We start from the raw sequence: 13,957 nt of genomic DNA, 5'->3' as shown, positions 1-13,957 counted from the left end.
TCTATTTCTTCGCAGCATTCTGCTCATCCGCCTCCACCAACACCGCATCATCATCACTCCCCGCCACCGAAGGCGGCGCACCAGACGACTCAGGCGTCTTAGTAGCAGGCGTAGGAACACCGGAACCCTCCTCACTAGTAGTCGTTGACGCAGCAGTAGCAGGCTTCTTCTCACCGGCCTCCTCTACCACCTCCTTCTTCTCCGCCTCGACATCCAACTCCTTCATATACCCCTCCTTCCTCTTCTCCCACCACTGCTTCTCTTCCTCCAACTTGGCCTGCTGCTTCTCCATGCGTTCCCGGAAAATAGCATTATTCAGCATTTCATTGGCCGACTGGAAGATCGTTTGGCCCCAGCCGGGAACATAGGCGTTTGCCTGTTTCATTCCCCCAGTTAGTATATTACAATTCCCACATCATATATATATATATATATATATATATATATATATATATATATATAAATATAAAAAAAAGGGAGGGGATGGTCTTACCTCAGCAACAACATCCCTAACCTCATCCTCCATTTCCTTCTCAGCACGGAGAAACCGCTGCCACAGATCATCACCGACACTACCGCGCTGGAGGAGCATAGCGAGTGCGCCCTTTTGTGTGCGCAGGGCCATGACGCGTTTGATGTCTTCGATGGCGCGACGCAGGAGAGCGGATTTCAGGACGCTGTCGGGTACGGAAGAGGGGAGTTTCTTGCCGTTGGGGTTCTTGCTGGCATCATTGCTGGCGGAGGGGTCGAGGTGTAGGAGGGAGAAGTAGATGTCGCGTTGTGTGTGTGGAGGGAACCAGGGTTCCAGGGAGAGGGACTTGCCTGGTTTTTGTGGTATTTGGTTAGTTTTGGGGAGAGGAGGAAGAAGGGGGAAGGGGAAAGGACGTACGGGCTTTGCGCTTGCGGTAGAGGGAGGAGAAGGTTGCGAGGGAGCCGAGGAGGACGCCGAGGTAGGCGAAGGGGACGGCGAGGGTGAGCCAGTTGACCATTTTGGTTTGTTGTTGTGGTTTCTGTGTGTGGTGTGTTTGGTATGTGGTGAGTGTAGGTTGGGTTGGGCGGTGATGTTGGTTGGTTGGTTGGTTATGGTGTGTTTGTTAGACAGAGGTCATAGTAGGGACAGAAGTCTTGGTGTATATGCTCGCGACAGATGCAATGAACGAATGAATGGACTTGCAGTTGTCAATTAATTGCCTGCAAGGATCAACCCAGCCGGGGGTGAGAGTGTTGAATGGGTGAAGGTGGTTGTGGTGGGCGGAAGATTGCGGCGGAGCAGCGGAGATGGAAGAAGAAAGCGAGGATCGACGAAAGGCCAGCCTGGTGTCTTGGCCCGTCACATGCCACCGCCTAGCAGCCATTTAATTACAACTACTTCTTTTAACTATACTCAAGAGTCAAACATAGCAGTTAGAGTAACTGCATAGATAGTATAACCATCGTAGATGCATTCCCCTGTCTATCTACAAGAATACAGCCTTTTCCAGCTAATTCAACACGTCGGCAACAATACGCTGCACGCCCAGATACATGCAAGATCCAAACAAATGACCGCCCATAAATCAGTACCAGTAGCAAAAAGAGCAACGCAGAGCAAGCAACACAACAAACAATATTCAAGACAAGCAGGTATAAACATACGATACAATCCATGTCGCTTCAAAGAGGTATAAAGGTAAAGGGGGTATGATGGTATCCCACAAAGCAATCACACATGAAAAACGCTCTTCCCATCTACAGCGGATACAGCTGCTCCTTCGTCTTCTGGCTGATCGGCCCAATCTCCTGCATTGCCTGCATGTCCTCCAGCACCTCGTTGAACGTGTCCTGGATTCCCGCTGCCACCTTGCTCCGATTCCATTCTCCCCGCGTCTGCCATAGGTAGTCCATCAGGTTCGTGTTGATCTGCTCTAGCTGCTCCACGCTGCAGCCGCTCGTCCGCTGTGTGAGCTGCTCGTGCAGCTTCTGCACGTATTCCAGGTCAAGCGTTATTTTCGGCGACAGGTCCTCATTGTTCAACAGCGACTGCATTCCCGCCGGCACATGCGCTGCCGGCTTGGTTGGGTGGTCGAACAGGGGTACCGGCGGCTGAGCCCGTGGCTGCGAGTGCGCCGGGCCATTTTCCAGCGGCGCCATATCGGCAGCCGGTCGGGGTGACGGCTGGCTGCTGTCTCCCTGTTGCGTATCCGGAAGATGTTCCTCCTGCGATACCCGGTCCGGGTACTGTGTGAGATCGGGAAAATCATGTCGCATCCCTTGAGTGGCTACCGGACTCTGCGTGTACGGATTTGGCACCGAGGACTGCTCGGACGACTTCTTGTCCGACGTCGTCTGTGTCGTCGATGCCTCGTTAGTGTACTCGTGAGGTTGGGATCCGGGCGCCATGGGCGTCATGGGGCCCTTCTGCGAGAAGCTTGAAATTCCCGACTCCCGGCGCACCTGCTGCGATGGCGCTGTGTGTGAATAGGGAGGTTTGGGCTGCGCCGACGGACCAAACGAACTTGTCTGTGTCTCCCTTTCGGCAGAATGATCCGAGTTGGTCATGTAAGTATCACCATCACCATCCGGGCGCTCCTCATGCGAACCGTTACTGGTGAGCGCATGCGTACTGAGATCGTTTAGGTCCGATCCGCCCCCGGTATGGTAGCCATTAGTGATGAAGCTCACTGTCGACCGACGGGTAGGCGTCACCGGTCGGGCCGTCTCTTTCGGACCAAGGTCCGGGAACGTCTCACCTAGGACCACCGGCCCGCTGGATGGGCCCGACTCTGTGTTGCCGTGCGGGACTCGGTTTGCCGCCGCGCGACCGATCAGGCCTGCTTCCTCTTCTTCCGCCGCCTTGCGCGCCTTTTCGATGGCAAGTTTCTCCCTCTCCAGTTCTCGCACGTAGACCCCTTCGCATTCCGTCACCAGTGCGGGCTCAGTTTGCTCGATGGTAGCAATATCCACCTCGACATTGGACAACAATTCGTTGGCGCGCAACAGTCTTTCCTGCTCTCCTAGCTGCCGGGCGTCCTTGGCGAGCCTCTTAATGTCTGCCAAGAAGTCCTTGGGCCGCTTGTAGTACCCGTTGGAGAGCCGCTTCTCGATGGTGACTATCTCGAGGTTGTAGAAGAATTTGCCCGACACGGCCTCGCGCAACCCAGGCACTCCATTCTTGTCGAAGGCCTTCTCAAACGGCCGGAAGGTGGTCCGCTGTTCAATTGGTAGATCACTTGTCACGATGTTCGGGTCTTCCTCCTCCCAAAGGTAGCGAATCTGCGATTCATCGATAACGCCAGTGCGGAACCGCTTGTACTTCTTGATCTGGTCCATGATAGGCTGGATGCGGATCTTGAGTAGGTTAAGAGTTTGGTGGTCTTTCTTTTTCTGCGCCTTGAGCTGCTCCTTGGAGAGGGGCGTTGCCGGCTTAGGGGGCGGTGGAGGTGCAACTTCCAACGTCTCCAGCTCCCTCTTCTTCCGATTCTCCGGGTCGGGAAGGTGTGCAGGTGATGTCTTGACGTAGTCAATGACTTTTGTAAAGTATTCGTAGCGTGCCTCGCTACCTGGCGCTCTGAGATCGTAAAAGTTTTTCTTTGAATACCCAAACAAGTTCCGCAGCACACCGTTGTCCATATCCTCTCCTGCCGACTCCTGCACGCCCAATAGCAGCACAGGATCGGTCGGAGGAACTGACCGCAGTAAACCCAGGAACGTAGACATCACAGCCGGGCCGACGGTATCAGTCCAAGCCTGGATGTTCGGGATGTAGATCACACTCGGCTTGTGCCTTTTGACTTCGGCGAAAAGCTGGATGACGGCGGCCTCCGGTGACCGAGTCGAGTCGCTGAGCAGGGTAGGGAGATCGAAAGCTTGAACATGAAGTCCCTCAAAATGGTGCAAAAGGGCGCCGGCCAGATACTGCTGGCCCATTCCTAGCGGCCCGCGGAGCAGCATGCGAGGACGGAACACCCGGGAGCGATCGAACTCCTGCTGCATTTGTTCGCGCTGGAAGCTTCCTGATCCTTCCGGTTCCTCAAACTGCGCCTCTTCTAAGGCTGTAAGCCTCTTTCGCTGCGGCAAGATCAAAGACAACAAATTCTTGATCTCTGTGAGAGGCGTGCGCAGCAAAGGCTCGACCGAGGGGGGCAGGGGTGAGGCACCCGACGAGGTTGATCGCTCCGACGACGGGACCATCTTCTTAATCGCCAACATGAAATCCTTGGGAGTCACTTCAATGGTCTTCGGGTCGATGAGTAGCTTCTGGTTAGACTTGTAGATTTGGGGGTATCGTCGTTGCACTGCATTGAGGGCTGCCTCTGTGCAGAGGGCACGAAGATCAGCACCACCATAGCCCTTGGTGATCTCCGCCAGCTCATCCTTGATGGGGCCAGGCAGCGGTGGATCCCAGCCCTTGGTGTGGATGTCCAGGATAGAACGTCGGCCATCCTTGTTGGGCAGTGGAAAGTAAAATTCGCGATCGAAACGACCAGGGCGTCGAAGAGCTGGGTCAATCGAGTCGGGACGGTTCGTGGCGCCAATGACGATGACTTGTCCACGTCCATCCATACCATCCATCAACGCCAGCAGAGTGGATACAATCGAGGCATGGATTTGTTCCTGCTTACTTGACCGTACAGGTGCCAATCCTACAGCACTGTTAGCTTTCAATACTCTCCCGACAGAAAGGGGACTCATTTACCATCGATTTCATCGAAGAAGATAATGCTAGGCTGTGTCTTTCGAGCCTCTTCAAAGAGCAACCGAAGCTGTCGCTCCGCCTCACCCACCCATTTACTTAAAGCGTCGGCACCCTTGCGCATGTAGAAGGTCACCTTACGGCCATTCGAGCTGACACTGTTCGCCAATGCTCGGGCGAGCAGCGTCTTACCAGTTCCGGGGGGTCCATGGAAAAGCACACCTCGCGGAGGTACGATGTGGAAGCGTTGGAAGATCTCTGGATATAGTAGCGGCAGCGACACCATTTCCTTCAACTGGTCGATGTGGCCCTGCAAGCCACCAACACTGTCGAAGTTGACGCTCATGTCCACACCCAACGGGTCAGCATCAGCCAGTGTCTGCTTGTCTTTGACTTTGCCGAGATTTGCAGGCGTCCCGGCGTGGCCCTGGGCTGCATCGGCGCTGTGAGTCTGCGTACCCAAGAGGCCGGCACCAGGCTGCGCAGGGCCCGAGATGGAACCCCCTGCACCACCCTTGGGATGCTGCATAACCTCGTCGTCACTGCTATCGCTGTCTACCCCACCCGTAGCAGCCGGTGCGCCCGGGGGCCCCAAGATGGCAGACGGCCCGCCGCCTCCGAATGGCCCATATGTGGGAAACAGGGTCCGCTGCCAACTGTTGCCGCCGCCTCCCCGGCCGCGGCGTGAAGGGGATTCATTGACTTCGTTCTCAGCCTCCTCAATGGGCAGGATCAGATCAGGCCGGATGATGCGGTAGTCAACATCCTTGCGACTGCGGCGAGGCTTCTCGTAAACAATCTCCTGTTGCACTCGCCGACGAGGACGACCGCCGCGAAGATCCTCCAATTCCTCTGCGAGCTCCTCCGCGATGTCAGCACCCACTTCGGACTGTCCCCGGGATCGGGACGCGCGTTTGCGGAGACCCGGGCGACGGCCGGCGGTGCTGTCCTCATCCTCCTCATGGGCCTGACTTCCCTTGCGTGGTGAAGCTTGCGACTTCCCAGACTGTGAGATCTCGTCGTCGTCATTAGACTCTTCTTCCTCTGGCTCGAAATCACTCTCTTCGTCGTCTTGGCGTTTTCGTTGTGAACTTTTCGGCTTCTTTCGACTGGACCGGCGCGGCTGTGCAGCCTCGTCCTCCTCGGGCTGCTCGGCCTCGTCGTCTGCCTGCTGGCTGCGGTTGGGTCGATTCCTCCTTCGTGTCGTCGGGCCCTCATCCTCCTCGTCGTCGTCGTCATCGTCGCCGCCGCCGCCCTCCTTTGCATCGCCATTTTCAGACTCTGGAACGAACCCTTCATCATCTGCTGTGGTTGTCTCTTGTCCTGCAGGCGGCATGCCGTCCTCAAAGCTGATCTGAACATCGCTTTCCATAATTTCGAGTTGAGAGCCTTTGATCTCCATGGTGGTCTCATCGACCATCTCTTCATCCTCCTGCTTCGGCTGCAAGTCCTCCTCCTCCTCATCGAGCACCGGGGCCCGCTTCGAGCCACGGGACCCCCGACGCCGCTCTATCTCAGGGCTCCGTGTGGTTCCTCGTTCGACGGTCTCCATATGTCGTCCGGACGTCGTTAGGGCGTGGAAATCCTCCGATGGATCCCGCGTGCGCCGAGTGACCCGGCGGGGGCCCTGAAAGTTTTGTTTCAAGGCGTCGCCGACCTTCAGGGTGACCACCGTACTCTTGCGTTTCTGGGGCGAGGGTTTAGGGCGTTCGTCATCGTCCGTATCGTCGTCTTCGATGCTGCTGGATTCGGGTTCGTTGTAGAGGGGACGGTTGGTAGCGGCCCGGCGAGCGACTAACCCGCGAGCGTTGCGTTGAGCGTTGGTATCATCTTCCTCTTCTTCGGACTCGGCGAATGAAAGGTCCTCGGCCTCGTCGAAGATCTCGTCATCGGAGATGATGTCGTCGTCGGAATCGCGACGGGCCCTTTTCTTGACGGGCTTGGACTTCTTCTTGGACTTGGTTCGAGAGGCGGAGCGTCGAGATGAGCGCACGGGATGATCGCTGTAGTCGTCATCGTCCGAGTCGGACTTATTGGCCAACTCCTCGATGGAGCGCTTAGCACGAGGCATGATGCCGCGCCAGACAGGGGATCTTTTGCGAATTGCCATGTTAGTAGGGTGAGCAAGACGAGGAAGTGATGGATTAGCAAGCAGAGGATGGAGAGAATGACAGAGAGTAGAGAAGATACAAGAAGCACGAGGGCGATGAAGCGTGGAGTTGAAGCCAGAGACGGGGAAGATGTCCCGCCGCGGCGATTAAACAGCGGAGAAGAATGACAGTGGCACTTACAGAGGCCAATGTAACAAGAAAGTGAATGGGGGAAATGGAAAAGGCCCGTTGCAGTCCGACAGGAAAGGCTGGTAGAAGGGGAAGCAAAACTCGAATACACTCACTCGGACAGACACACACAGAGCGAGCGATGGAGAGGTCTCTCACTCAACGAGCGACGATGATGGTAGATTCTCAGGCAAACCCACAATGGAAGCAGGTTTCAACGGCCATCAATTATTAATGGAGAAGGAAACAGAGGCCGTTGAATAATACAACACGAGGGTAGGAGAGGGAGTGGGAGGGAAGAAAGGAAATAAAAAATAGAAGACGACGGCGAAGCGCAATGCGCCAAAAGCAAGAGGAGAGAGAGAAAGGCAGGGAAATGAAATGAACGGAGCGAGGCTCACGGACTGACCAACCGGAAGGGACGCGTCGCATGCAAGCTGCTCAGCACAGGGGGAGGGGAGGGGATTGGATCCCCGATGGAGAGGAGGGAAGAAGAAAATGATAAAATGAATGAATGAATAGGAAAAAAAAGAATTCTCCAGAGTGGCCAAAGTGATAGATAAATCCACCGGGGAAGGAGGACGATGGATAGATCAAGAGACCGGAGATGCTCACAGCAACAAGCAGTGAGAGAGAGACACAAGAGAAGCAGCAGCTGAACTGCGCGGGCAATTCAGTGCCCGGTAGCTGGCCTCAGGCCACCACCCACCCGTCCCCGAGTGGTTACTAACCAGCAACCAGTTCCTAATGTAGTCTAGCGCAGCCGCCAATCCAGGACTGTGCGCACCACAAACCAAACAAGTATCAGCCCTTCCCATTCTTATCTTCGCTATTTCTCCCGTCCTGTTCCCCCCCGTTCCTTTCATAACAACATTCATCCCCCCTCCATACCCCAGAACAACAAACTCCCCAATTTCACCTTCTATATAGACTGAATACACAAAACCAAAACTAAAATATCTCCTCAAACTAAACAATATCTTCTACAACCTTTCCAATCATAACCCACCAAAAATTCAGTACCTTTCCCAAGATAAAATCATAGAAAACATCGTAGATCTTGAACCACATTTCAGCCCCATAATGTGCCTAGATAGTTAAAAAATAAAAATAGCAGCCCACGATTTTTTTCCCCACGAAGCTTATCGCCCTTAAACTCCTTGCCCCCCTCCCCGCGTGTTCTCGACTTTCGCCTCTCGCTTGATATCATGTGACTGTTTGGCCCGAAGGCATCGCTGAGTCAGCACGGTCCGTCTTCTCTCGCCGAAAGCAACTTTCCAACTTGCGGAGATAACAATACATATCTACTACATAAACCAAAAAAATCATATGTATTATCACTTCTATTCTATCTAATATCTACCATAGAAATTCATGAAAATGTTCTCCCGCTCCTTCAACCCCCTCCTCCGCTCCCGGATCCCCATCACTCAGCGGGCCTCCCTGTCCACCTCCACTGCCAGATGGAGCCAGGACTCGTCATCATCCAGTGCTTATAGGGAAGGAGTAAGTATATCCATCTGTTCATCTACTTTACCTGACTGTCTCACCAAAAGTCAATTCAATGCTAACCCATGCAACCAGATGGCCCGCTACAAACTCTTCGTGAGTCCCTTCGCCAAGGTCTTCCTCGGTGCCATCTTCACCTATCAGGTCATCCACTGGACATGGCTGAAGTTGGAGATGGATGAGTCTAAGGCGGAGAAGAATAGTAAGTGTCCTTTATCCTCTACTTAATATTGGTTCTTGTGCTGTTATGAAAGTGAAGGACAGAAATGTGGCTGACTGATCCCATGTAGAGGAGGTAGAGGCGCTGGAGAAGAAGGCTAAGGAATTGACCGGCGCGCAAAAATAAGCGTTTCGTCGCCTCGTTCAATTGGTTTATTACTTGTCTCTTGGAGTGTATATATACCCCTACTTATCTTATATTTATATATTCATGTCTATGCCGAGTGCTTGTAGTACTGGTAATATTGTTCTTGAATCTTGATTGTTGGTATGCGTGTCTTCGTTATATATATGTGTGTATCCTAACGCTATGAAAAACAAAACAAATGATGTGACTGGACGTGGCTAAAGTTACATGCCCCCCCCCCCCCCCCCCCCCCCTCTTTTTTTTTTTTTTTTTTTTTTTTTTTTTTTTTTTTTTTTTTTTATAGTAGGCTCATCAATACTGTAAAGATGGTGGAGCACCGCTTGATCCGTGCCAAGTTATTGCATCCCCTCGTGCGAGGCTAGACCGACACAATAAGCCGAGCTGCCTTCGTGAGGCAACCGACTCGACTGCATGGTGTCGTCACCACGATAGAACGATCCCCATGAGGAATCGAGTCTTGACCGTTTGTCCAGACCCGCCATCTGTGCGGTATCTCTGTGAGGGTTCGTTGGAGACTGCAGCGCCGGAAATTTCCGCTTCCGCAAATTCGACGATTGAGGGTAAGAATTAGACTGATTGTGTTGCAACGAGTCGGTCTCGGGCGTCGGTTCCTCGTCAATTGCCATCAAGTCATCCTGCAGTGGCTCGTGCTCGGCAGCACATTCGCTGCTCACGGATTCGTCATCGCTGATTTCATCCATGGCCGGCTCACTATCATAACCGTTACCGTCGGCCCGTTGTTTCTTAATCTCGTCCCGCTCTTGGCTCTTGGTTAGATGTCCAGAGGGGAGGAGCCAGTCTTCCACGCGCTCGCCTTTCTTGAAATGCTCGACATCGATGTGGTTATATCGTTCGTTCCAGGCGCCCACTCCCTGTGTCTTCAGGGGCAGCAGGACCCGACAGAAACCGCACCAGTAGTGCGAGGGACGCGGATCACCGTCGCGGTTGATCCGATTGTTGCACAGCGACGCCCGGACCTCGTCATCATCGGTTTCGTGATGCTTCTTCAGGTGCTGGACGTATATCTCCTGGCGGTAGAATAGGCGCGCACACGGGAGGCCCTCTTGCGTGGCATCGGGCAGGGTGCACCGCCAGCACTGCGCGTGGAAATGCTGGGAATTTTCGTGGCGCTTCCAATCGGCCTTGCTGCCGAAAGTCTTGTTGCACTTGGAGAATGTGCATCCATATGGCCGTTCGTGTCGCTTCTTATGCTTCCTTTCAAAACGACTCAGTCAGCAAAGTCCCGGCTGATTTCAAAGAAACACCAAGGCTCACTTACTTCATCTCACATCGCAGACGTGTCCGCTTCGTGCAAAATTCACATTGAATCCAGCCCTTCTTCTCACGGTCTTCATCCGGAGTGGCTTGGGAAGGGGCGTGGCTGGAGCCAGACGGCCCTGACAGACGATCGAGGGCAGCGGACAAGATCCTTTGTAGCATATCGCGCTTGCGGTCCGACAGCTCCACATTCTGGTCGACAATTTCGTCCCCAGACTCGGATTGCTGGCTCCGTCTTCGCTCGTTGGTGTTCATGGCCTTTGTCATCGCATTGATCATGTTGACTGCAGCTTCATTGACCATGTCGTCCATCTTTCCGTTTCTGGCGGTGTCGAGCTGGGCGGGTAGGGGACCCTTTTGATCCAACGAAGATTCCAGATTGAGGGCTCTCAGAGCGGGCAGCTCGCTAGGGAGTGGCTTTGCAAGCGGCGGTTGGACCGATGCAGCGTCAGCGCTACGGTCGTTGTACTCTTCATTCATTCGCATGACGGTATCTGGTGTGAGGGTTTCAGGAGACGGGAATCCCCTATCAACGCTAACTGGTGAGGCCGAAGAGCCTTGAATTGTATCTTTCGCAAGGCTCTCAGACTGGGAGACTGGTTCGGCCTGTAGGGTTGGCGCTTCTTCCGACAGGGAATCAATGAAAGAGGACCCCAGCTCCTGCGGCTTCACGCAGGTTTCATACCACTCATGCGACCTAGATAACATGTTAATGCCTCCATCTTGTGTAGCTGATATGCAGAGTGTTCAAGTGACTTACCTCCGTAGCAGCTCCTCAACGTCCTCGTCACTGTGCATACGAGCAAGATGTTGACGGAAGTTGTCCAATCGAGGCCATTTCTTATTCCGGCGTGGGCAGTTATGTCCAAAGCACATGTAGAGGACTTTCGGCCCCCGCTCAGGCTCCTGCTTGTGAACACACTTCTTGTGACGAGCAAGGTCGTTGATGGTACCGAACCCCTCTTTGCGGGTGCAGTTCGGCTCGTCGCATTTGAAGAGCTTCTTATGTCTGGCTTCGTGTTTCCTGTGACAGTCAGCTTCCTAGCCCTTTTCACTGAAGCAAGCACCTAAGGGAACGCACCTCTTGTCGGAAGGACACTTGCCAGTCCATTGACAACCGGGGTAGTCGCACTTGATCACGTCCTGGCACAACAAGGACGGAGAGTCCAACGCATCCATGGCGTCACCATATGGGGCGGTGTTGAGGTCGAGTGCGGATACTCTATCATCCTGCTCGTGGTCGAGAGGTGCCAGGAATGGGCTGCAGGCCGACTCGAGGGCGTATGATGCAGCCACAGAGCGTGTGGTGCAGCCCTGCGTACTATATCCCGAGTCGGACAGATGGATCCCGGTATACTGACTACCAGCCTCGGAGGGAGTGCTGTGATGTCCACTTGATGATCGGCGATCAAGGCCGTAGACTTGGTGCGAACGCGGGACAACGAACGCAGCAGGATAGATGGGCCCACCTGTTACTTGGAGCGGGTTCCACGCCTCTTGGTCGTTTCTCCATCGTGCCAGCGGAGGGTAGGCGGAGGCATCGAATAGCTGGGGGAGGGGCGAGGATGTCTGCTTGTGATACAGTGACCATGGTTGAAGAATGGATGGATGACTAGGATGAGGAATGGCTGGCTCGGATGCGAATTGGAAGCCCAAGAATGACGCCGGATCGCCCAGCGTGAGGTCGGACGGGGACAGCCCGTCGGATGAGAGGTCGACCTGCGAAGAACCTGACGTAGGCACTGCCCGAGTGCCCATAATGCCTTGTAGGATATCACTGGAATTTTCCCAGGGCTTGCTGGGATCGGATGTCTGTGTCACCAAGAGTCAGCTCTGGGCCCGTCTCTTGGCCGGCCGGGCATGTACATATATCCCGCCCGCCGGTGCATGACTGAATATTCAGGGGGGGAATAAACAAAAGGAAACCTGCAACATACACTCATGATGTGTGTGATAATGGCAGGATGAAGCAGATCCTACAGGAGTAAGCTCACCCGCTTTCTCGGTGTGTTATTGGCGAGTAGGAAGATAGCCTCTGGCGAGACGGGAGGAGAGGGCGGACACTGGGAGGTTTATCATATAGCAAGAGGGGACGAAACCCGTCGTGAGGGAACCGATCGGGTTCTAAACCGAGACGGTGATGATGAGCCACAATGCTCCTATTGATGATCAGGTTCCTTTTTCCCTTTCGGGGTGAAATCGTTGGGTTAGGAGATTGTCGAGCACTGGGTCCCAGCTGAGAAGAAGGAAATGATAGAGAGCCGGTTGATCGGCCGCGTATCACTAGAAGGAATAATATATTGGGAGACCAGAGGAGGAGGGAGGAGAAGGAAGAGGGAGGGGAGAATCAGCCGTGGTCGGCGACCAGAAAGACACCTGGGCTAAACGAAAGCAGGAAAAGAAAGGGAGGAGAGTGGAAATCAGCCGGATGAGCGACCGATGAACCGGAGAAAAAGAAATGGGAGGAGAAAAGAGACGAGACGAGCAGAAGAGGAGAAGGAGAAAAAAAAATAAATAATAAATTTCACAAAAAAAGCAAGACAGCGAAAGAGGGGGAACGATAGGAAGAGCGACTGGAACTAAGCATGCAAGAAGACGAGGAGCAGCAGCAGCAGCAGCAGCAGCAGCAGCAGCACAAGCAAGCAGTAAGCGAATAGTTGGATGGGGAACAATGGCAAAGTGGATGGAAAATACGCAGTCCAAGAGGTGAAAAAGGAAATAATGCAAGTAGAAAATAAAATTAGAGAAAAATAAATAATAATTAAGAATAAATTAATATACCGAATAATTATACCATTACTGTAAGAGTAAAATAAAATAAAATAAAAACCGACAGAGAACAGACGACAGGCCGGAAAAAGCAAAACTGGAGAGAGACCGAGAGAGAGAGAGAGGATCGACCGAGGATCTCCATTACAAACCCTCAAAATGCCTCCCCCCCCCCACGCGATAACGTGTCGAGGTGAGGGAGGAATTGAGTCAACAATCCAGAAAAAGAGGCATCCCAGGGCCCCATCAGAAAGCTCTGACAGGACGAGCTAATCGAAGCGGATGGTCATGGCATGTCCCACGTCAAGGTCTCCGCAAGCTGGCATTGCTGGAGAAGAGGAGGCCAGAAGGAATGCCACGCCGATCATCCTTAGTTAATGCTCACTCATCCTTCCATCCACTGGGTCTTCCTGCTGCAGGTCTTTTGGCTAGCACTTTCATTGCGCTTCCCCGATCGATCGATCCCAGCAGACCAGAGAGGAGTGCGGTGACAGGTTGAGACTCTACAATATGTGGAACGAAGCTGGGGGAAGGGGTAAAAGCTGCTGGAGAACTGGAGCCGGTCTAGAGAGGCCGGTAGACTCCATCCATCCCGTTAAGCATCCAAGCTAGTCCAGACGGACCTGTCAGAGCCAGTAAGCCGACCCACGGTACAAGACTCGATAGATCCTCTTTCCGATAGGCTGGGTCGACAGGAGTGGATGGATGGATAGATTGATTGATGGATGGATGGAGAGAGATTGATGGATGGATGGAGAATGGCAAGGACCAGCTATCGTCCCTCCTCTACTGGCACTCGGGATCCGATCGAGATGCGATCCCAACGGGCGACACAAGGACCCTCTGGACCCATGGATGATGGATGATGGATTGATAGATAGTAGGAAGAGGAAGAATAGTCCGACAGACTAGACTTCTCGCTAGTAATGGGCTGTATTGACTTCGGCGCAATTATTCTCAGCCATCATCATTCCTCATCATCGTCGTTCTCTTCCTCTTACCCCCCACGGATAGTAGTTGTCGTTCTGAATTTCTTTTTCTTTTCTGTTCTTGTCTTGTCTTTTTCTTTTTTCTTTTTTTTTT

General features: G+C 53.4%; 4 protein-coding genes across 4 annotated transcripts; 1 reads left to right on the top strand and 3 right to left on the bottom strand.

The window, feature by feature from the left end:
- Position 1: 1 nt before the first annotated feature.
- On the bottom strand, positions 2–1,268 carry BO85DRAFT_423597 (Sec63 complex subunit SEC66; the record flags this gene model as incomplete). Its single annotated transcript, XM_025658012.1, has 4 exons — positions 890–1,268; positions 494–822; positions 212–376; positions 2–181 (listed from the first exon to the last, which is right to left on the bottom strand). The coding sequence occupies exons 1-4, from the start codon at positions 987–989 to the stop codon at positions 2–4; spliced, it is 774 nt and encodes a 257-aa protein (XP_025514499.1). The 5' UTR covers positions 990–1,268.
- A 429-nt stretch (positions 1,269–1,697) lies between these two features.
- BO85DRAFT_53920 (chromatin segregase YTA7) lies at positions 1,698–7,144 on the bottom strand. Its single transcript, XM_025665467.1, has 3 exons — positions 6,964–7,144; positions 4,676–6,765; positions 1,698–4,622 (listed from the first exon to the last, which is right to left on the bottom strand). Exons 2-3 carry the CDS (start codon positions 6,741–6,743, stop codon positions 1,729–1,731), a joined length of 4,962 nt encoding a protein of 1,653 aa, XP_025514498.1. The 5' UTR covers positions 6,744–6,765; positions 6,964–7,144; the 3' UTR covers positions 1,698–1,728.
- Positions 7,145–8,204: 1,060 nt separating this feature from the next.
- Positions 8,205–8,897, top strand: BO85DRAFT_450601 (uncharacterized protein). Its single transcript, XM_025660416.1, has 3 exons — positions 8,205–8,457; positions 8,536–8,662; positions 8,751–8,897. The coding sequence occupies exons 1-3, from the start codon at positions 8,332–8,334 to the stop codon at positions 8,804–8,806; spliced, it is 309 nt and encodes a 102-aa protein (XP_025514497.1). The 5' UTR covers positions 8,205–8,331; the 3' UTR covers positions 8,807–8,897.
- Positions 8,898–9,105: 208 nt separating this feature from the next.
- BO85DRAFT_53879 (putative C2H2 finger domain protein) lies at positions 9,106–12,218 on the bottom strand. Its single transcript, XM_025665466.1, has 5 exons — positions 12,043–12,218; positions 11,187–11,917; positions 10,866–11,129; positions 10,107–10,802; positions 9,106–10,042 (listed from the first exon to the last, which is right to left on the bottom strand). Exons 1-5 carry the CDS (start codon positions 12,046–12,048, stop codon positions 9,163–9,165), a joined length of 2,577 nt encoding a protein of 858 aa, XP_025514496.1. The 5' UTR covers positions 12,049–12,218; the 3' UTR covers positions 9,106–9,162.
- Positions 12,219–13,957: the final 1,739 nt, after the last annotated feature.

The sequence above is a fragment of the Aspergillus piperis genome (assembly GCF_003184755.1).
Source record: "Aspergillus piperis CBS 112811 unplaced genomic scaffold BO85scaffold_12, whole genome shotgun sequence".
In the NCBI taxonomy this organism is placed as follows: domain Eukaryota; kingdom Fungi; phylum Ascomycota; class Eurotiomycetes; order Eurotiales; family Aspergillaceae; genus Aspergillus; species Aspergillus piperis.
This window is presented reverse-complemented; position numbering and strand designations above follow the sequence as displayed.